The sequence below is a fragment of the Cucumis melo genome, chromosome 12 (genome assembly GCF_025177605.1).
Source record: "Cucumis melo cultivar AY chromosome 12, USDA_Cmelo_AY_1.0, whole genome shotgun sequence".
NCBI lineage: Eukaryota > Viridiplantae > Streptophyta > Magnoliopsida > Cucurbitales > Cucurbitaceae > Cucumis > Cucumis melo.
Window position 1 is genome coordinate 11,865,921 of NC_066868.1, and position 24,173 is coordinate 11,890,093.

General features: G+C 38.9%; 2 protein-coding genes across 2 annotated transcripts; one reads left to right on the forward strand and one right to left on the reverse strand.

The window, feature by feature from the left end:
- Positions 1-3,778: 3,778 nt before the first annotated feature.
- On the reverse strand, positions 3,779-6,263 carry LOC103500193 (cytochrome P450 94C1). Its single transcript, XM_008463420.3, has 2 exons — positions 5,350-6,263; positions 3,779-4,456 (listed from the first exon to the last, which is right to left on the reverse strand). The coding sequence occupies exons 1-2, from the start codon at positions 6,228-6,230 to the stop codon at positions 3,823-3,825; spliced, it is 1,515 nt and encodes a 504-aa protein (XP_008461642.1). The 5' UTR covers positions 6,231-6,263; the 3' UTR covers positions 3,779-3,822.
- Positions 6,264-9,513: 3,250 nt separating this feature from the next.
- Positions 9,514-23,607, forward strand: LOC127144150 (uncharacterized). The gene is made up of 3 exons (XM_051079712.1): positions 9,514-9,589; positions 10,740-13,469; positions 23,414-23,607. Exons 2-3 carry the CDS (start codon positions 10,745-10,747, stop codon positions 23,605-23,607), a joined length of 2,919 nt encoding a protein of 972 aa, XP_050935669.1. The 5' UTR covers positions 9,514-9,589; positions 10,740-10,744.
- Positions 23,608-24,173: the final 566 nt, after the last annotated feature.

Below are 24,173 nucleotides of genomic sequence, written 5' to 3' on the forward strand. Positions count from 1 at the left end.
TAAATGGACTTAACTCTAGGTCAGTTTATCATTTTTAATGTATTATTTATACTTTTTTTTTTTTACTATTAGTTGAGACTAAATTGTTAGAAATAGTAAAATACATAAAAAAATTTACAAATGAAAAAGTTGACCGACCATTTATAATCAAGGTGAAATTAATTATATTTGATTTTTTATATAATGTAAATATTTTGTCAAATATTCTTATAAATTATAAATTTTAATTATTAAATTGCTATAAATGACAATTTCAAGAATAACAAGTTATTCAAAAATTTCCAGAACTAAAAGTATTTAACAAAAAATGGATTTTTTAAAAGCAGTGGAACAAACTGGTAAAACATTAACATATAAAAGAATTTGAAAAAAAGGAAAAAGTCTATTGGCCCACAATGAAAAATACAAAAAATGTCCCAGTTAATACGCGATTAATCGACCACACACGTGTGCATAGTTCTTATTCTAAACGATCATGATATGCGATCGTGTAGGCAGTATCAACAAGATCATGTAGTTTCTTTTAACGATGAGAAAATGCTTAAAATCTAAAAGATCGTGTTGACCATGCTAAACGATCACTTATCAAAATCAACACGATCGTTTAGATCATATCAACACGACCTGTAGTTCTTTTTAAACGATGAGAAACGGGCTTCAAATCTAAATGATTGTGTTGACCATGCATACTAAATAATCACATTAATTATGGTAAGCAATCGTTTAGATCATGTCGACACGATCGTTTAAATCATTTTAAACAATAGAAAAATGACTTCAAATTTTAACAATCGTATTGATCGTGGTAAACAATCATATTTTCAATGGTAAGTAATCATTTAGATCATGTCAAAATGATACTTAAACGATCTTGATATTTTTCGATTTGAGGAAGATGAAGTAGCTTCATAAAATCTTGCCGAAAACAGTGAAGATGAAATATGAGATTTAAATAGAAGAATAGATCGTTTAAAAATAGAAGAAAGAAAATCTAGAAGATCGAGATGACGAAATTTGGGAAGCGAAGATGAATAAATCGCAAAGAAGAATAAGAAAAAGAAAAGAGAAGTGAAGAATCTACTACAATATTCAAGACTAAATCTGAAAGTTATGAAAATATTGCACCAGCTTCATAAGCTTTTGCTTTTTGTTACACGTGCCGTAAATATTTTTGGGTTTTGTTACATTTATGAAAATTAACATAAAAAAATCTTGAGTGCAAGTCCACTCGATACTAATTTATAACTTTCATTTTGATATTTTTATTTATACTTTCTATCGCCTCGATTATCAGAGGTTTTTAAAAAATATAACAAACCGATAAAATATTTATACTATATAGAATAATTTCAAAAACGGAGAAAGCTCACATGCCCACATTAAGAAATACCAAAAGTGCCCCAGTCAACATGTGATCATGATACTCGATTATGTAGAAAATGACACACAATCGTGTAGGTAGTATCAACACCAGCCACACGAGCATGTGTAATTCTTGTTCTAAACGATCGTGAACCAAGATCGTTTAGATATTGGTAGACAATTGCATATCCAGAGTTAGTTAATGATCGTGTACCAAGATCATTTAGATTTAGTACAAGATTCTATACTAATATCGTTTAGATTTTGTACACGACATCGTTTCGATGATCGTGTACCAAGATCTAAACAAATTTTGTTCAAGATTGTGTCCCAAGATCTTTTATATTTGCTACGTACACGATCTTAAACTAAGATCATTTAGCTTTCGGTACATGATTATTTAGATCTGGAAGAGGAAATATATGAGAGGTAACGAAGATCGTTTACCAAGTTGGAATTTGAAGAAGTGAACAATCAAAGAAGGAAAAAATTCTTTATGTGAAAATGAAAAAATCACGAACAAGAACACAAATGGAAAATGAAGAAGAAGTAATAATACGAAAAAATTAATAATATGAAAAAAAGATGAGTAAAATCGTAAAGAAAAAAAAGAAGTAAAAAATTATCCGTATATTTAAAGGCAAACCTACAATTTATAAAAATATAATGAAAGTTTTATTATATCGATGAAAATTAAGCTGGATTATTATTACGTTTATTACTTTCAAATTTATATTATTTATTAGTTTGGATTCCTATGTGTAAAGTCATATAAGTTTTCATTGTGTGCACGTGAGATATTTTAACAATTTTATGATTTATGATTTATCATTGTAATTAAAAATAATAATAAATAGGAAAGAATTTGTTTTGAATATAAAATTTGACTCTCACTTTCAATGGAGAGCGATAGATTCAAATATCACATTTTCAAATGTATTTGAAAACAGGTAGGTTACACAAATTATTTATGATTTTATAAAAGTAACATTAATCGGTGAAAGCTTCAAATATTAAGGGAACTATAGTATTCTTGGAGTAAGGCTAAGGGAAAAGTTCAAACCTCTTCCTATTCCCTATGTACCTTGTTTGACAAAGACAATATTAAATTAATTAAAGTGGTATTCCTTAGCTTCATACTTTCTTAATTATCTTTAACAAAAATATCCTTTCTTTAATTAAAAGCCAATGGATAACATCACCATAAATTAAATTACATTTACATTTAGATTTAGATTTAGATTTATTTAGGCTTGTTTGGTGACGTTTTTCTTTTCTTTCTTTTTTTTTTTCTTTTTTTTTTTTAATTTTTTGAAACTTAAACCTTTTTTCATTATCCTTTAATGATTTCATTGTTAGTCATATTCCGCACCCGAAAAACAAAAACAAAACATATTAATTTCATTATTTTTTAAATGGTTGAATTCTTGGTAATATTCCAAAAATGAAAAATTAAATTTTAAAACTAAATTTTGGTTTGATTTTTTACTTATAATTAGCAAAAACAAGAAATTTAGAGATGAAAACAATATTTATATTCTTATTTAAAAACAATGAAGATCTAGATGGTTATCGACCTATGTTAAATGTGTTTTTTTTTTTTCTTTTGTAATGCATACATATAAGTAAATATTTGTATTGAATTTTCCTAATAAAAATGAACTGAAATATTTTACTTGAGCTTAATTAAACTTACGTAGACTAATAGCACATCTTAATTCCATAAAACATTCAAATGGTAACTATACATGTATATAAAAAAGCAAAATGGGATTACATAAAATCACTCACACACCCCGGTAATATTTGCTAGAGTTTGTGTTTGCAATATCTTTCAAATGATTTTGTGCAATTGTTTTCGGACACATTTATCTTCTTATACATACTTTGAATTGTTCTTTAGGATGTACGAATAAACGTTGTTATAGCTAGACAAAATGATAACTTAAGAATGATTGATTGTACATAATATATATTTTTTTCTTAAAAAATTTATAGTGTTTATTTTTATGTCTTTTGTTATTTCTTGTTGTAGTACTTGCTAGTTTAGAATTAATATCCTTAGAGTTTTCCACCTTGAAAAGTTTTCCACCTTGAAAATTTTTGTATCATTTGTCTTGTGGTTGTGCCTACAAATATAATTGTGTCATCGATGTGAATCGCTGCGGTCAACATATATGTTAATCTTTTCATTTGGAATAAGTTAGTTAGTCAAAATTTGTTGATCTCGAAAATAAATGTTTTCAATACATGGAATATTATATGATATGATTTCCACTCTACTTTTCTTCTTCCACAGGCTTTAAGGTTCCATCTAGATCGGTATGGAACCATTCGATTTCCAAGAGCCACAAAAATAATGTTAATATCTCATTTGGAATCATAATATATAATAAGGTATGTTAACATTAATTAATTTGTACATCACAAAAGTTATAATTTCCCAAAACCAATTTCAGGTTAACAATTGGCTCTTTCCTCAATTCGAACCGGTAATCCCCCTCTCCAGCTAGCCGTTAGACCGGGAGCAAACCGAGCAATCCGATCGGTTCCTGCTAACCGGATCTTAAACTTTCGAATCAATACCACCGCCACACATTTCACATCCATCACTGCTAGCTCCTTCCCTAGACAGACCCTTAAGCCGGCTTGAAAAACCGGAAACTTAAAGGGGTTTTCAGGCGTGAAGTAACCGTTCTTAAGCCACCTCTCCGGTTTGAACTGGAGACAATCGAGTCCCCAAATCCGGTCCATTCGGCCCATGGCGTAAGGGTGGTATGTTACTCTTGTGCCCTTCTGGACGAATGTACCATCGGGCAAGATGTCGTCTTCCTCGGCAAACTTGGAGTCGAACTGAACCGGTGGAAAGAGGCGCATGTTCTCGTAGACCACTGCTTGGAGATAGTGCATTTCTTTAAGATTGTCGAAACTGGGGAACCTGTCTCGATCCGGCCCCATGATCCGGTCTGACTCGGAGATAATTTCGGTCTCGACTTCCGGGTTTTGGGAAAGTAGCCAGAATAAGCTAGTTAACGCCGACGCCACCGTGTCCCGACCGGCAAGGAGGAAGCTGACGACAATGTCTCTAAGATATCTGTGTGAGGAAAAATGTTTATTAGTGAGAAATGTTCTAAAATGAAATATTATTGGTTTTCTCAACGGAGAGTTACCGACTTATACAAGCGACTTGTTGTATTCAAAAAACGAAAGAAAGAAAGAAAAAAAGACTTGTTTATATGTGGGGGTGGTTTTGACCGCTTTTACCATATTAATAGCACGTTAATCTTGCTTTTTTAAAAAAAGTACTTTTTCTGTTATGAAAGTACAATATAGGTAAAATTTGGAGAAGTCGTCGATGCATTTGGCTAACTCATCTTTTTTGTAATCAGCCATCAAGTACTAATGGACAAATTTTTCTCTCTCTTTAAAAAAACCAGTTTTGTTTGTGGGTAGAGCGGACGTCTGTAGACTAAGATGCAATTGAGAAATTGTTTCAAACGATGAATTCAATTATGAAATTTATGATAAGATTAAAAAGTATTTTACGATATAGAGTAATTTAGGATGGCGAGTTAGAAAATATTGGAGAAAAAAGAAAAAAAAATGTAATTTTTGAATAAGTATGGAAACCTCACTGCTAAAAATTATTAAAGTTTGATAATATATTTAATAGATAATCTCTGTATTTCACTTTACTTCAAATTTACATAGGTAGTTTTGGTTTTGTCCCTAATATTCCAAAACATGCAAACATTTTTTTAACGCAATAAAGTTTTGAATAGGGAGTTATTTTTTTCACCATCTAAGATTAGAATTAAATTAAAAGTACTAAATACACAGTAGGAGTAAAATTTGAAGTAAAAACGTTTTTTTTTTTGTTTTAAAACATTTTTTCAATATAACCAAACCAACTAAACACAAGCATTATGTTTGTATGATCCAACCAATTCGGACAATAAAAGAAAGGTTAAAAAATAGATTACATACCTATCATCATTGGTAGAAGCCATGAATCTAGAGAGAAGATCATTTCTATTAGAAAACCCCATCTCCCTCCTTTGCCTTATAACTTCCATCGCTAATCCATCTACCATTTTAATCGCTTCCCTAAGCTTCCTCTCCGATCCCACTCTCAGCATCTTCTTAATCCTCCACATAATCGGCGATGGTGCCATCGCTCTTTCCGCTGACAACCTCGACGCCAAATCAAATGCCACTGCGAATTCCGACATCGGCAACCACAACCTCAAACACCCCGGATCCAACCCAAATGAAAACCTACAAATATTATCAAACGAAAACCTCCTAAACACATCTTGCAAATCCACCACCTCCATCGTCCTCCCAATTCCATTCACCGTAGGTACCAACCTACTCCGAATCTCCGTCGTTAAAATCTCGAACGCGTGAGACCGAAGTGACAAACTCCCTAGTTCCAAACTCGCCATCTTGCGTTGATACCGCCAAGAATGACCATCCACATTGAAAATTCCATGACCAAGAAGGTCACCAAGGATGGAAGAGAAGGGTTTTCCTTTGGGGTAGTTATGGAAGTTGGATTTAAGGATGTGTTGGACGTTGTCGGGGTTGGCGGTTACGATATTGGAGATGACGTGAAGGTGGAGCGTGGCGGTGGGGGAGTGGGAAAGAAGGTGAGTGTACCAATCGGATAAGTTTGGGAAAGAGGAAGACCAGGAAGAAGAAAGATAGGCGCGACACAAGGAGCAGTTACAACAAGGGTTAAGGCGGAGGAGGAAAAGAGAGAAGGAGAAAATAGAGAAGGCAACCGTAAAGGAGAAAAATAGAAGGGAAATTGTTGTGGGGAGAGAAGAGAGCAAGTCTAAGGAAATTGTTGGAATGGTAGCCATTTGAATTTAGGGGGGTGCGGATATGGGAGAATCATGCTGACACCCGGGTTTTATATTGTTTTTTACGATAGCAAGTGTCATGGAAACGTGTGTTTTCCGTTTTCCTTTTTTTCCTTGTTCCTTTTTTTTTTTTTTTTTTTTTTTGTCTTATTGGAGAAAAATATTTATTTCTTTTTTTTATTAATTTAATTGTTTGATGTGAATAAAAAATAGGGATGTTGCCAATGTAGCAATTATATTCAAAATAATTAAGTATATAACAACATTTTAAAAAAATTGCAAATATAGTAAAATCTGTCAAAATCTATCGATGATAAAGTGGTCTATCACTGATAAACCATAAGAGTCTATCAACGATAGAGTCTATCATTGATAGACTTTGCTATATTTGCAATTTTTTTAAAATATTGCTACATACTTAATAATTATTCTAAATATTGCTACCTATTATAATTACCCTAAAAAATACCGTACTTCGTGGAATCATATGTTATTTTCATTATGTTTTTTTTCTTTGGGTTTTATTTTTAACTTTTTCTCTTTTTCTCTTTTCGGGTTCAATAACATGTGAGAGTGATTGGATTCCAACATGTAAAGCTATGGTTTTTACATACTTTAAAAATTTTATACATAAAATTAGTTTTTTTATACAGTAATTATAAATATTTTTAACTCTAACACAATACAATGGTTGTATTTAGAAATAATCCTAATTTTATATATACAAGAAATAACAAAAAGTGTCCTTGTAACATTTTTCTAATTTCTATGGGTTGTTCTCCACCATTTTAAATCAAGTGTACTAAACTTAAAAAGTAGTATATCATTATTTTATATATAGATTTGAATGAACAATCAAGTTGCTTTCGTATTGTATTATTTGAGTTAAAGAAGTATGTTTTTTTTTTTTTTGTTTGGGTGTAATTTATACCATGTATATAGGAATTAAGACGACTATTTATTATTGTGGAGATGAATTTGAATTAGACAATTATGTTGTCTTTTGTCACATATTGTAAATATTTAAGTTGAAGTTGTATATTTTGTGTATGGATGTAATTTAAATCATATATATAAAGCATCAATATCTAATCGTGGATATATGTTTGAATGTCCGATCACATCTATTAGCTTTTAAAACTTGTGTAAATTTCTATTTTTTAGTATTTTAAATAGAATTATATATATCTAGTTGTTAAAAACGAAAATTTTATATATCATTTTAAACCTTTTTCAATATGGAGTAAAATAAATTATAAATTTCACATGCAACATAACATGTGTATGAACTAATTTTGGGCTTGGACGATGATTTATTGAAGTTTCTATATACATCAAATCATTCAATTCTTGTGGAACAAGGTTAAATTACAAGATTATTTTCTACTTTTTAAAGTGCATGTATTTAGTTGTTGAACTTTATCAAAAGTGTACTACCTAATTTGAATTTTGTATTAATACAAGTGTTATAAAGTCTAAACATTTCAAAAATCGATCCTAACCTATTAAATATAAGTTTAAATTTTGTGTATGATGTAACTCTTAAGTTTTCAATTTTTTTTGTTGTCAGGTAGATTTATGAATTTATAAATTTTATAACCCTTATTTTAAGATCTAAAATGTTATTAAATAGGCATGAAAATTCGGCCTAAAAGTTAAACACAGTTTTCATTTTTCCTTATACAAATTCTTTTTTTAGAAAATAATACTAAAATTAAAAAAAATTAGAAAAATTAAAAAAAAAATGAATCAGTTAAAAAAAAAAACAATAATTCAAATTTCAAATTAGAAAGGGTGGTTTTCAATTTAGTAATAATAAAACAAAATATTTACAAAAACAAAATTTAATACTCTATTGATCTTAATCTTCATATTTGTAAATACTTTAAATAAATTTCTTTTGAAAAAAGACTATCACATTTTTTTAGAGAAAAAAAAACTTGTATTAAACTATAACAACTTTCAAACAAATTCTACCAATATTGGTATGCAAACATAGAAAGGAGAAAAAAAACAAAAAACGAAATCATAAGGTAAGGGACCCATATCATTATCCTCGTCGTTAATCCCTTGGACTAAACTGTAACGCCCAACATTTTTCGGTTTCCTTTGTTATTTTGGACCACTAATAATATTAATATTAAGTGTGGTTATGGGAATTTTAAACTTCTTGGAAGAACCTTGTCTTTTTAATTCTCGAGTAATTAAGGTTGAAAATCTTCATTTGGTTTATGATAATAAGTATTTTTTGGAAATAATTGGGGAAGTTTTATAAAACTAAGGTTGGTTGGTTAAGGGAGAAATGTGGGGACCAGTTGGGGGTTAATTGGTAAATTCCAAAAGATTTGGAGATATGGTAGGTGGTTATTTCTAATTAATTAAAGGAATTGGAAAAAGAAAAAAAAGATAAATTCTCTCTTTAAAGCAGCCTCGGGACGCGCATAAGAAAATCAAAAAAAAAAAAAAAAAAAGAAAAGAAGAAAGAAAGCATTTAAGCCGCCGCCGCCGCCGAAACCCTAGCCGCCTACCCACGCCACACGCCGAAGCCGAGTCGAAACCGCCTCCGTGCGTCCGCAGCCAACCCGTCAGCCAGCCGAGGCGCGCCGCTCCGATCCGACGCAAGCGCAGCCGAAACGCCAGTCGTAGCCGTCGCCGAGCGAAGCCGCGGTAGCCGGACCACCAGCAGCCGCCGCGCCACCCGAGATCCGGAAGCCGAAGCCTCGCGCGCAAAGGTCCGACCGAAGACCCGCCCCGCGACCCGAACCGACGCGCGCCACCTTCCGGAAACCCGACCCGCGCCCGCGTGCACCCGTGCGTGAGCCGCGCCCGCGTGTGAAGCCGCGCCCGCGTGTGAAGCCGCGCCGCGCGCTTTTATGTAGCCGAGCCGCGTCTCCCTGTTGCAAGCCGAGCCGCGTCTCCCCCTGTTGCAAGCCGAGCCGCACGCGAAATCCCTGTACCGAGCCGAGCCGCGTCTGCCCAAGCCGAGCCGGTCCTGTCTTCTTCCAGCCGAGCCGCCAGGACTAAATTGGCTCCATCCACCTATATTTTGGTAAGCTAATTAATTATTGTGGTTTTTCCGGTAAGACTCCATGCTCGGACGTTAGTTAAATTAATTTGGATCTAAATTATATTATTTTCCTCAAGGGACGTCTTGGACCAAGAAATTACTGCAGCGCGGGATTTCTTCAGTAGGGGCTCGAGCACTGCAACCTCCTTCTAGGGTAAGTTAAATTCAATTGAGTCTCGAACCGTTGGTCGTTGGCGACCTATTTATGAATTTTGACTTATTAAACAGTTAGGACTTCGTCGCTTGGAAAGCGTACTGCCTCGCGGTTAGGACTCGACAAGTAGATCTCCAGGTAAGAGATTCTACTACTAGTTTCATGTTTGAAGCATGAGACTGCGTATGCCCTATGTTGCATATTGAGAATTTGACGGTATGATGCCTGAAATAAATGTTAGTATGATGCAAATGACGATATAGTTGTGCTATAGCCTGTTATGCGTGGCAAGATTTATTATGGTTACGACGAATGTCGGGACGGAGAGTGTAGAAATGATTTATGTGACATGTTATATGCTGATGCCATGTGTATGTATACTGCAAATTAGGGTACCTGTTAGCTTGATTCTGTTAGAGTCGTACCTGCATGGGTGTCCTTCGGGATCACCACCTATTGAGGACTGTGTGGTCCGACGGGACGCCAGTCTAGCATGATATAGACATGACTCGAGTGACTCGACGGGGTCCTCGCATCCCGACTGTCCTAGGTGTCCCCGGGCACCGAAGACCAGAGTTACGTTCCTACGGGAGCGCATGATTGCACGTGTTCGGGAACGTGCCAGAGATTGGGTACCAGTTATCAGGACTCTAACAGGAAGTTAACAGGCACCTAGTGGGACTAGTAGTGGGTCCCTTACTGAGTATTTTTATACTCATTCTCTCCACTTTATGTTTTCAGGTAGAGGACGAGGCAAAGGCAAGGGCAAGCTGGCGAGCGACCCGAAGTGAGACCGAGGAGGGCCATAGGGACTACCGCTTCCGCTTATTTCTTATTTCAGATTTTAGCATTTGAGTTTGAGTACTTTTTATTTTTCACTATCTTTTATGTAGATAGGGCCCGAGTAGGATTTCAGAACGTTTTTACATTTTTGCATGACTACCTTGTTTATGTTTTTATAAATGAATTTCTTGAACCGTATGCTTTTAATAAAATTTTTAGACTTAAACCACTTGTTCTATATTTAGTAATGACTTCGATTCAGCATAAGGAGTTGGGTCGTTACAGTTGGTATCAGAGCACAGTGTTTTAGGTTCTGTAGACTGACCTACGATGTAAGTCATTTTTGTTTGGTTTTACTTCACCCTATGGCTATACGGTCCTTCGGCACTCGCCAGGTATGTCTAAAGCCTTGCTAATGTTAAGATTACAATTTTGCCTGAATAGTCTAAGACCTAGATATAGGGTGTTAAGTTCTTGTGGTGAAAAGTTCGTTGGTGAATTTTAGGGAGAATGCCGCCACGTAGAGGTACACGCCGAGGAGGTGGTAGGGGAGGCAGAGGAGCCGGTCGTGGCCAGCCGGAGGCGCCACCTGTTGCACCGGCAGTCGACCCAAACGCACCGGTCACCCAGGCGGATCTCGCCGCGATGGAGCAGCGTTATCAGGACATGCTGCAAGCTGCTTTGGCGCCTTTCCTTGCCGCCCAGCAGAACCAGGCCGCCCCTGTTCAGGCCGAGGCCGCCCCTGCTCAGGCCCAGGCCGCCCCTGTTCAGGCTCAGGCCGTCGCTCCTCCAGCCCCTGAGGAAGCTCAACCAGTACCAGTTCAACTGTCGGCCGAGGCGAAACACTTACGGGATTTCAGGAAGTATAATCCCAAGACCTTTGACGGATCCATGGACAACCCCACAAAGGCCCAAATGTGGTTGACGTCCATAGAGACCATTTTCCGGTACATGAAGTGCCCAGAAGACCAGAAGGTGCAGTGTGCAGTCTTCTTCTTGGAGGACAGGGGCACCGCCTGGTGGGAGACCGCGGAGAGAATGCTAGGGGGCGATGTAAGCAAAATAACATGGGAGCAGTTCAAGGAGAACTTCTATGCTAAGTTTTTCTCCGCCAATGTGAAGCACGCCAAGCTGCAAGAGTTCCTAAACTTGGAGCAAGGCGACATGACGGTGGAGCAGTACGACGCCGAGTTCGATATGCTGTCCCGCTTTGCTCCCGATATGGTAAGAGATGAGGCTGCCAGGACGGAGAAATTTGTTAGAGGACTCAGGCTAGACCTTCAGGGCATTGTCAGAGCCCTCCGCCCAGCCACGCATGCTGATGCACTACGTATAGCACTGGATTTGAGCCTGCCTGAGAGAGCCGATGCGTCTAAGGCTGCCGGCAGAGGGTCAGCCTTGGGACAGAAGAGAAAGGTTGAGACGCAGCCTGACGTAGCACCGCAGCGAACACTGAGGTCAGGAGGTGTCTTCCAGAGACACCGACGGGAGCTTGCAGCAGCCGGGAGGACTCTGAGAGAGCTACCCGCTTGTACTACCTGCGGGAGAGTCCACGGAGGTCGTTGCTTGGCTGGAAGTGGAGTCTGCTTTAGGTGCAGACAGCCGGGGCACACTGCTGATATGTGTCCTCGGAAACCCTTTGAGGCGACACCGCCCCAGCCTTCTGCGGCCCAGCAGGGGAGAGTTTTCGCCACTACCCGGCAGGAGGCCGAGCGAGCTGGCACTGTGGTGACAGGTACGCTCCCAATTTTGGGGCACTATGCTTTTGTGCTATTTGACTCTGGGTCATCCCACTCGTTTATATCCTCCGTTTTCGTGCAGCATGTGGGTTTAGAGGTAGAGCCTTTGGGTAGTGTTTTGTCGGTTTCTACTCCATCTGGGGAGGTCCTGTTATCCAAAGAACAAATAAAGGCATGTCGGGTAGAGATAGCGAATCGTATGTTAGACGTGACCTTGCTAGTGTTAGACATGCAGGATTTTGATGTGATACTAGGCATGGATTGGCTATCAGCCAACCATGCAAATATAGACTGTTATGGCAAGGAAGTTGTCTTCAACCCTCCCTCCGAGGCTAGTTTCAAATTCAGGGGGGCAGGCATGGTATGTATACCCAAGGTCATCTCAGCCATGAAGGCTAGTAAACTACTCAGCCAGGGTACTTGGGGTATTTTGGCAAGCGTAGTGGATGTGAGAGAGCCGGAAGTTTCCCTATCTTCCGAACCAGTGGTAAGAGAGTACCCCGACGTTTTTCCAGACGAACTTCCAGGACTTCCGCCTCCCAGAGAAGTAGACTTCGCTATCGAGTTAGAGCCGGGCACTGCCCCAATCTCGAGGGCCCCTTACAGAATGGCTCCAGCCGAACTAAAGGAGTTGAAGGTCCAGTTACAGGAGTTGCTGGACAAAGGCTTCATCCGGCCCAGTGTGTCGCCTTGGGGAGCCCCAGTATTGTTCGTGAAGAAGAAGGATGGGTCAATGCGCCTTTGTATTGACTACCGAGAGCTGAACAAGGTGACAGTCAAAAACCGCTACCCCTTGCCCAGGATTGATGACCTGTTCGATCAGTTGCAGGGAGCCACCGTCTTCTCCAAGATCGACCTGCGATCAGGCTATCACCAGTTGAGGATTAGGGACGGTGACATCCCCAAGACGGCCTTTCGATCGAGGTACGGACATTACGAATTCGTTGTGATGTCTTTCGGCTTGACTAACGCTCCTGCAGTATTCATGGATCTGATGAACAGGGTGTTTAAGGAGTTTCTAGACTCGTTCGTCATAGTCTTCATTGACGACATCCTCATTTACTCAAAAACTGAGGCTGAGCACGAGGAGCACTTACACCAAGTTTTGGAGACCCTTCGAGCCAACAAGTTGTATGCCAAGTTCTCCAAGTGTGAATTCTGGTTAAGGAAGGTGACGTTTCTTGGCCACGTGGTTTCCAGTGAGGGAGTTTCAGTAGATCCCGCAAAGATTGAAGCGGTGACCAACTGGACCCGACCGTCCACGGTTAGTGAAATTCGAAGTTTTCTGGGCTTGGCAGGTTACTACAGGAGGTTCGTGGAAGACTTCTCACGTATAGCCAGCCCGTTGACCCAGTTGACCAGGAAGGGAACCCCTTTTGTCTGGAGTCCAGCATGCGAGAGGAGCTTTCAGGAGCTCAAACAGAAGCTAGTGACGGCACCGGTCCTGACAGTGCCCGATGGTTCGGGAAACTTTGTAATCTATAGTGACGCCTCCAAGAAGGGACTGGGCTGTGTTCTGATGCAGCAGGGTAAGGTAGTTGCTTATGCCTCCCGCCAGTTGAAGATCCATGAGCAGAACTACCCTACCCATGACTTGGAGTTGGCAGCTGTAGTCTTTGCACTGAAGATATGGAGACACTATCTGTACGGTGAGAAGATTCAGATTTACACCGATCATAAGAGCCTGAAGTACTTCTTCACCCAGAAGGAGTTGAACATGAGGCAGAGGAGGTGGCTTGAGTTGGTGAAAGACTACGACTGCGAGATCCTATACCACCCAGGTAAAGCAAATGTAGTGGCTGATGCGCTAAGTAGGAAAGTTGCACATTCAGCAGCGCTAATCACCAAGCAGACCCCCTTACTCAGGGACTTTGAGAGGGCAGAGATTGCAGTCTCAGTAGGTGAGGTTACCGCACAGTTGGCTCAGTTGACAGTTCAGCCAACCTTGAGGCAAAAGATCATTGCTGCTCAGCTGAATGATCCTTATTTGGCAGAGAAGCGTCGCGTGGTAGGGACAGAGCAAGGTGAAGGCTTCTCCATATCCTCTGACGATGGCCTTATGTTTGAAGGACGCCTGTGTGTGCCGGAAGACAGCGCAGTTAAGACGGAGCTTTTGACTGAGGCTCACAGTTCCCCGTTTACCATGCACCCTGGGAGTACGAAGATGTACCAGGACTTAAGGAGTGTCTATTGGTGGAGGGGCATGAAGAGGGATGTGGCAGACTTTGTCAGTAGATGCTTGGTGTGCCAGCAGGTGAAGGCACCTAGGCAGCATCCAGCAGGGTTGTTGCAACCCTTGAGTGTGCCAGGGTGGAAGTGGGAGAGTGTGTCGATGGATTTTATTACGGGACTGCCCAAGACCCTAAGGGGCTACACGGTGATCTGGGTCGTGGTCGACAGACTCACGAAGTCGGCCCATTTCGTGCCAGGGAAATCCACTTACACTGCCAGTAAGTGGGGGCAGCTATATATGACAGAGATTGTGAGACTACATGGAGTACCCGTATCCATCATTTCAGACAGAGACGCCCGTTTCACATCGAAGTTCTGGAAAGGACTTCAACTTGCATTAGGTACAAGGTTGGACTTCAGCACGGCATTCCACCCTCAGACTGATGGTCAGACAGAGAGATTGAACCAGATTTTAGAAGACATGCTGCGAGCCTGCGTACTAGAGTTTTCAGGAAGTTGGGACTCCCATCTGCATCTGATGGAGTTTGCCTATAACAACAGCTACCAGGCTACTATCGGTATGGCACCGTTCGAGGCTCTGTATGGCAAGTGCTGTAGATCCCCTGTCTGCTGGGGCGAGGTTGGAGAGCAGAGGATGCTAGGCCCCGAGTTAGTGCAGACGACCAACGCAGCCATACAGAAGATCCGAGCTCGTATGCTGACAGCCCAGAGCAGACAGAAGAGTTACGCTGATGTACGACGTAAGGACCTCGAGTTTAAAGTGGGAGATATGGTCTTTCTGAAGGTAGCGCCTATGAAGGGTGTTCTGAGGTTCGCGAAGAAGGGGAAGCTGAGCCCACGCTTCGTAGGGCCGTTCGAGATATTGGAGCGGATTGGCCCCGTGGCTTACCGCTTGGCGCTACCCCCATCGTTTGCTGCAGTGCACGACGTATTCCATATCTCCATGCTGAGGAAATATGTCGCAGACCCAACACATGTGGTGGACTTCGAGCCACTGCAGGTTAGCGAGAATCTGAGCTACGAGGAGCAGCCTGTCGAGGTCCTGGCAAGGGAGGTCAAGAAGCTTCGCAGTCGAGAAATCCCACTGGTCAAAATCCTTTGGCAAAACCATGGAGTGGAAGAGGCAACGTGGGAGAAAGAAGAGGACATGAGAGCCCAGCACCCCGAGCTGTTCGAGGATTAGAACTTTCGAGGACGAAAGTTTTTTTTTAGGAGGGAAGATTGTAACGCCCAACATTTTTCGGTTTCCTTTGTTATTTTGGACCACTAATAATATTAATATTAAGTGTGGTTATGGGAATTTTAAACTTCTTGGAAGAACCTTGTCTTTTTAATTCTCGAGTAATTAAGGTTGAAAATCTTCATTTGGTTTATGATAATAAGTATTTTTTTGGAAATAATTGGGGAAGTTTTATAAAACTAAGGTTGGTTGGTTAAGGGAGAAATGTGGGGACCAGTTGGGGGTTAATTGGTAAATTCCAAAAGATTTGGAGATATGGTAGGTGGTTATTTCTAATTAATTAAAGGAATTGGAAAAAGAAAAAAAAGATAAATTCTCTCTTTAAAGCAGCCTCGGGACGCGCATAAGAAAATCAAAAAAAAAAAAAAAAAAAAAGAAAAGAAGAAAGAAAGCATTTAAGCCGCCGCCGCCGCCGAAACCCTAGCCGCCTACCCACGCCACACGCCGAAGCCGAGTCGAAACCGCCTCCGTGCGTCCGCAGCCAACCCGTCAGCCAGCCGAGGCGCGCCGCTCCGATCCGACGCAAGCGCAGCCGAAACGCCAGTCGTAGCCGTCGCCGAGCGAAGCCGCGGTAGCCGGACCACCAGCAGCCGCCGCGCCACCCGAGATCCGGAAGCCGAAGCCTCGCGCGCAAAGGTCCGACCGAAGACCCGCCCCGCGACCCGAACCGACGCGCGCCACCTTCCGGAAACCCGACCCGCGCCCGCGTGCACCCGTGCGTGAGCCGCGCCCGCGTGTGAAGCCGCGCCCGCGTGTGAAGCCGCGCCGCGCGCTTTTGTGTAGCCGAGCCGCGTCTCCCTGTTGCAAGCCGAGCCGCGTCTCCCCCTGTTGCAAGCCGAGCCGCACGCGAAATCCCTGTACCGAGCCGAGCCGCGTCTGCCCAAGCCGAGCCGGTCCTGTCTTCTTCCAGCCGAGCCGCCAGGACTAAATTGGCTCCATCCACCTATATTTTGGTAAGCTAATTAATTATTGTGGTTTTTCCGGTAAGACTCCATGCTCGGACGTTAGTTAAATTAATTTGGATCTAAATTATATTATTTTCCTCAAGGGACGTCTTGGACCAAGAAATTACTGCAGCGCGGGATTTCTTCAGTAGGGGCTCGAGCACTGCAACCTCCTTCTAGGGTAAGTTAAATTCAATTGAGTCTCGAACCGTTGGTCGTTGGCGACCTATTTATGAATTTTGACTTATTAAACAGTTAGGACTTCGTCGCTTGGAAAGCGTACTGCCTCGCGGTTAGGACTCGACAAGTAGATCTCCAGGTAAGAGATTCTACTACTAGTTTCATGTTTGAAGCATGAGACTGCGTATGCCCTATGTTGCATATTGAGAATTTGACGGTATGATGCCTGAAATAAATGTTAGTATGATGCAAATGACGATATAGTTGTGCTATAGCCTGTTATGCGTGGCAAGATTTATTATGGTTACGACGAATGTCGGGACGGAGAGTGTAGAAATGATTTATGTGACATGTTATATGCTGATGCCATGTGTATGTATACTGCAAATTAGGGTACCTGTTAGCTTGATTCTGTTAGAGTCGTACCTGCATGGGTGTCCTTCGGGATCACCACCTATTGAGGACTGTGTGGTCCGACGGGACGCCAGTCTAGCATGATATAGACATGACTCGAGTGACTCGACGGGGTCCTCGCATCCCGACTGTCCTAGGTGTCCCCGGGCACCGAAGACCAGAGTTACGTTCCTACGGGAGCGCATGATTGCACGTGTTCGGGAACGTGCCAGAGATTGGGTACCAGTTATCAGGACTCTAACAGGAAGTTAACAGGCACCTAGTGGGACTAGTAGTGGGTCCCTTACTGAGTATTTTTATACTCATTCTCTCCACTTTATGTTTTCAGGTAGAGGACGAGGCAAAGGCAAGGGCAAGCTGGCGAGCGACCCGAAGTGAGACCGAGGAGGGCCATAGGGACTACCGCTTCCGCTTATTTCTTATTTCAGATTTTAGCATTTGAGTTTGAGTACTTTTTATTTTTCACTATCTTTTATGTAGATAGGGCCCGAGTAGGATTTCAGAACGTTTTTACATTTTTGCATGACTACCTTGTTTATGTTTTTATAAATGAATTTCTTGAACCGTATGCTTTTAATAAAATTTTTAGACTTAAACCACTTGTTCTATATTTAGTAATGACTTCGATTCAGCATAAGGAGTTGGGTCGTTACAAAATTGATACCTATAATCTCATCGAAAACAATATACAACCATTTAGACCATAACCATCGTCGTTACTAAAGTTAATTAGCGGAACAGTATAATTGATGGGATGTGAAAGCAAAATGTAGACCATTTTATTAATGTCCACTTTAAAAAACTAATGGGTCCCACAAAAATTTCAAGAGTAATTTCGTTGAAAACTTTCACAAACGCAATTGGATTAAGGATCAAAATTACAAATATGGATGTGGAACCCACATTTTACTATCATCGTAGAATATTACTAACAAATAACATACATACTTAATACTTAATGGGTCCCACTCGTTTCTATTACGATTGATTGATTACGTTGCCATAATAAACGTGACCTAAATTTGATGTTTCAAAGTTGCTTAATTTTCAAACTCTATCTTTCTAAATCTTTTGTTTTGTTTTTGGTTGATGGTCAAATACAATAAGAATCAGGGTAATTATGATGGACATCAATATTAAAATTAATAATTAATTATATAGTAACTTTAAAAAAGTTGTAAATATAATAAAATCTATCGATGATAAATTAATATTTGCAAAGTATAAAGTATATTGTGAATGTAGGCATTATCGCAATAAACTTCTATTACGGAGAATTGGACCAATTTTGATATATTTATTAATTTGTAAAGATACTCTTATACATGTTATAATTTGAATCTATAACATTTATACAAAGAAAAAGTTGGTGTTTTTTTAAATATGAAATTATTTATTTATTTTGTGTGGGATTTGGTTTTTATTGGGAAGGCGCTGGTTTGACAGAGGGATTGATAGGGACGTTATGGACAAAAGTTTGAACACATAATAATAGCGTGCGGAAAATAATATGGGAAATGGGGAGTTCTATTTCCACCGATTCATTTCCCCTTTTACATCACGTGCTCTTTTCCTTTTTCTTTTTCTTTTTCTTTTTCTTTTTTTTCTCTCTCTCTTCTTAATCACATTAAACTCATCTGATCTGTCACTTTATTGATTATTAGTTATTGTTATTATTTTAAATATTATTTCAAATAACAAAATTTTTTAAAAATATTTTGTTTTTATTTATGATAGACTAAAATAGATTATTTTGTTTATTTTACTTGTTTTTATTTATTTATTATTATAGTATTATTATTTTATCGGTTTGTTTGTGGAGGTTGATGTGCTTTGGGAATTGGAGAGTATTACAATTCTAACTTTAGCTTCACCGAGTCACTGTGCATTCTAATTTGACTCTTTTTTTTTTTTCTTTAAATAATATTTTTACTCTTTATGTCGTATTTTTATATATAGATGACAACTTCACACCATTAGCGACAGTGAGTAGATTTATTATATTACTTTTTATAAAAGTTTGACCCACAATTTTAAATAGGGTTTAAGGGTTTCTTTATTAATGAACTTTAACGGCTGTTAACGAGTAAAAATGCGCATAATTTGATGTTAGAAAAAAGAAGTCAAATAACTTTATTTAGCAACCAAAATAAAATGAAGTACACGTTTAAACTCAGGGAATCATGCAATCAACTATTTAACGAAATAGAATTGTAATAAAATCTTTTAACTGATCATGTCAAACCACGCATTAAAAATCTAACAGCATCACACAATTTGTTACACACATTTACAACAATTGGATCAACATTAAAGATTAAAAAAGAAACCTAAAAACCAAAATGGTTACTAAATCAACAATAAAGCAATACAAAAAACATATAAAGATTGACACATAGATACATATATATGGTTCACAAACAACGTGTTAGTTACATCCACAGGATAGATGAAGCGAAGAAAGAACGATATTATTAGAGAGAATATTTTAGAATGCAAAATGGTACCACTAGGTTAGAGGGTACATAAAAACTATGTACTAGGTTGTTTGTAGCCCAACACACCAAAAGTAGTACACATAGTATGGTAATTTTGTCAAGTGTGAGACTCCATCTCAATTTATATCTTTCTACTTTCAAATAAATACCCCAAGTTTAGGAAGGGAACATAAATAAACCGACAACACATCAAAATAAGAGGAATCGTAATGACATGAAAGTAAGGTTAGGAATGACTTAAATATAAACTTCGGACTTTAAGCACCTTTAAGTCTATCACGAGCAACAGTGGAGGAGTTGGAAGCTGAAGTTTGTTTTGAGTTTAGTAGAAAAGATGGAAGGATTTTCTTATTAAAAGTTAGTTGTTAACCAAGTGTCATGGTTTGTATGTCATCATAGCCAAGATGACCTTAAGAAAGGAATTTTGACTAAGTATTGGTGTTAGGTAGCCAAAGAGAGGTTAGCAAGGTGGAAAAAGGCTAAGTGTCACTACAAGTAATTGAGACTCTTCTGATCCATCAATGCATAGGGATATATATTAAAATGCATCGGGAAAGGTTCTTCTGACATATAGGCCATCATCGTGAAAATAGTTGGGAGAAATGCTTAATACGGGAGACGATTCCCTGATGCAAACATAAAGCAGCGTCGAAAATAAAGAACTCCCGATGTCGGAGCAAATCACACCATAAATAAGGAAATCCCGATGCGATGTGTACGAAGTCGAGATAGATAGTCCCAACGTCGGTTAATTTGCATCAGGGAACAGGCGGCAAGAGGCGGGAGGCGTGCTTCGTTGAGGATGAATGGCTCACAACTGAATCTCTTCTTCACTCTCTTGTGTTTCCTTTATCTTCAATATCTGTAAATGTAGATCTAAAAGAGGGTTTTTAAAGGAGAGAACTATCAATGTACCACGATAAGCATCCTGAATTCTCTAATATTCTCAACGCCATTAGTAATGTGAGGCCTAGATCAGAAAAAGGGAGTCCTTTTGAAGAAGAGAGGCACCGAAGAGTGGGAAGAGAGGTACCGAAGAGTGAGATGATTCTTCTAAAATGAAAAAGAATATTGATTATTCTAAAGATAAAGTTCAAAGGGAAGGAAGGAAGTCGTATTTTAGAGAAGGCGATGGAGGAAAAGTTGTCACGACGAAGGAGTTTTATTGCAAGAAGAGTTAGGTGATCGAGTGAAGTAATGCGAAGCAATGTCATAAAAGAAGTGGACGGTTGCGGTTTGTCACAAGAAAGAGAAGGCGATAAAGAAGAAGGAAAAAATAGTAGTTTCTCGAGAAGGAGAAGGTGAAGAAGAGTTTAGCTTTCCGAGAAGATAAGGTTATCGTCTCAAGGAAATGTCTAATCTTAAGTTGACCGTTGGCTTACATGTCAAGCATGGATTTGGTTACATGGTGCGACAAGACAATAAAGCGATACGTGTAAAGTTGAAATTCAAAACTAACGGATAAAGAAAGCAGCTGGTTCAAAGGATTAGTATAAACAGGGGTGAAGACCCTAAGAGAAGTGTTGTTATTTGAAGGTTTAGTTAATAGAGTGTAAGGAGTTGAGTTGCTGTTGAAGGAGTACTAGGCAAGGACAGACGTATAGGGAAGAAGAGGATCAAACATTTGCATAAGTGATTTTCTAAAAGAAAGAAATGTATTGAAAGCATTCTCTCCAAGTCTTATGTTGAATTTATATGTTTAACGCATTGTGTGTTATTGTTGATGTTGATATTGTTTATTGAAAAGAAAGTTATGAACTAATATTTCTTGAAATGATGATTTCTGAAGAATGCATGAGACTTGATAAAGTTTGAAATAAGAGAATCTTTGTACCCTATGCGATGTAATGTTGTGTGTTCTAGCGTGGGATGCCTTATCCTTTCTGTGTGATCTAGGATAAGATGCTCTGTTCTTACTGTGTGATTTAAAATAGAATGCCCTATTCATGGTGTGTGATCTTGAATAGGATTCCTCATACTTGCTGTGTGTTTTGGTATGTAATGTCCTTTACTTAATGTATGATCTAACATTGGAAGACGCATTACGCATAATGGAATTCGTGAAACTTGTTGAATGCGTTGAGATTACTCTGCATAGCTGCAACTTGACAAAAGAGCATGGTAAATGTTTGAGCTGAGGAAAGGATACAAACATGTAACTAAATATGCAGAATGATTCTACGAGATGATCATAAAATGACATGATTTAAGAGAAGTATTTTTTGAATTATTTTATAAATGAAAAGATGTGTTTTAAAATCATTCTTTCTGAGTCTAAGTTATGTATATCGCGTTCTGTATCTCTCTGTGTTATTATTACTGTCGTTGTTGTGAGATCTATGTGATTTATGAAATGGGGTGTCAGAAAACGCGTTTGAGAAATGAAAATGAATTTGTGCTTGACTTGTATTCCCAAAAAGGTTTTCTAAAATCTTCACTCACTAAGTATTTGGCTTAGGTGTTTAAGTTTTCCTTCCTCAAGTGTTCAGATGTTGAGGCCAAGTAAGGAAAGTTAAAATGAGTTGTGACACGTAAAAGCCGATCAAGTTATCCATCTTTAGATGAATTTAAAGTTATTATGTTTAGAGAGGGTTCCATCCTAGTTCTATGCGTGGGATGAATCTTGTCTTTGAGATGGGTTGCTAGGTGATCAAGGAGAAGGATAAAAAAAAGATTCTTATATTGTTGAATACCTTTATGCGAAGAGTACCATCCCATTGGATGAAGGAAGGAGGGGAGCTTAGAGCTTGGGTTTTATTTTTGTGCCTTTCAAAAAAAGAAATGTAATTGTAAAGTATTGGATCCAGTATGTTGGAGTTTTTGTCTAAAAGATTTTATGGAATATTTTTGACTAATTATCTTTGATTAATGAATTAAAAGATGGGATATTTAAAAGATAAAAAGATTTCCCACTATTCTAGGAATCTTGTTAAGATAAGAAGATCTATACATATATTATATATGTGACGTTACGCAGTTGAGGTGGTGTGCGGAGAAAAACCAAAAAGACAGGTGGAAGACGATCTTTTGCATCAAGGTCGTCTGCAGAAGCTACAGAGGTAAAAAGGTACAATGATCTTATGTCAATGAGATCGTCATGTTGATCGTAGTAACAATTAATGATGAGTAACAGACAAAACAAGTGATTGGTATGATCACGAGGACCTTTAGAGGGATCTAAAGAAGTCGCCAAAGATATTCACTCATGTGTTTAGGGGGAGCCTGAAGCTAGACATCGTTAAAATAAGTAACTCAGGGGGAGCCTGGAGTCTGATGTCAAGATGCATGTTATAAAGTTATATTATTGAGTAGAGTACCATATGTTGTATCGATATATATTAACTCAAGTGAATATTAATAAAGATTACTCATCAGGGCTATACGCAGCTCCCTAGACGTAGGCAATATTAGCCGAAGTGGGTTAACAAAGTTTCGTGTGTTATTCTTCTCTACTGCCCCTCTAACTATTACAACTGTTATTAGCTTTAGTATTAACTGGAGTCCTAATTGATTATCTCACTGTTATTTCACAGTAATAAAAACAAAGTTGTGTATTTTTATTTTTCGCCATGTTGGGGTTTGTGTATCTCTATTGTGCTTTATTGATTAATAGCTAAAGAGTTTAAGTGTTGAAGGCTAGGCGATTAAACTAAGTTGGTCGTCTAAGTATTTTTCTGTTGCATTGAGTTATAAAGATCTCCCGAGTTCAAAGTTGGAACTCTTATTTAGAGAATGGTTTGAGAAGTTTCGCTTACTAGGCGTTCAACTCGTTATCTCACAGAGAGGTACACCTTGGATATCTAGATGGCATGCCTCTTCTGGTAGCATAAAGTGGCTGGTGGGATGGGGTGTGACAAGTAATACGTCAGGAATGCCCACACTACGCCTGACGTGTACAAGCATGAGGTCAGGATAAACCAATCATTATTTAAATGATTTCTTTTTTTGACCACTTGCATATACACTTCAAGAGTTGTGTGGGCATTCTCAATGTATTACTAATGGCGTCAAGATTATTCCTTTATTTATCAACGCTTTACACTCGGCATCGGAGGATAGACGATCTTTCGATGCTCATGTTACGATGTCTGAAGAGATCTTATCTCCTAATGCGTTATCTCTCGACATACTAAAGAAGCATCAGTATATCATGATTTTCTTGTAGTGTGTTTAACTAGGTGTTCTGAGCTAAGGCTAGGCGACCAAAGTTATCAAAATAACCTTCAAGAACATGAAGTAGGCAGCCATAAGTGTTAGGCATTGAGTATGTTTGGACGGCCTATAATGTCAAGAAAACCTCTAAGAACAAGAGTTTAGACGTCAAAGACACACCATAGGCAAGGAAAATATTTTCTAGACGGCTAATCATGCCAAAAACCTCTAAGGTAAGGCTATGCGGCCAAGCATGCAACCAAGGGTTAGAAAGTTTGGTTAGGTGAGAAGACCCCATGCTAGGTATTTAGGTGAGGCAAGCAACCAAGTATGAGCATGTTTTGCTGGGCAAGATGATCATGGTTTGACACATTAAGCTTTGGGAAAAGTTTGGTTGTGTCCATGCAAACAAGGTAAGGCTTTAGGTGTTTTGGACAAGAGGTAGAGTGGATCTCAATTGTTTGGGCATGAAAATATTTATAAAAAACAACAAGCAGGAGGTGTCCTAAGGCAGCTAAGCAAGAGCCAGTATTCAAGGGAATTTTGAAAGGGAAGTTTGTCCATTTCACTCGTGCATTT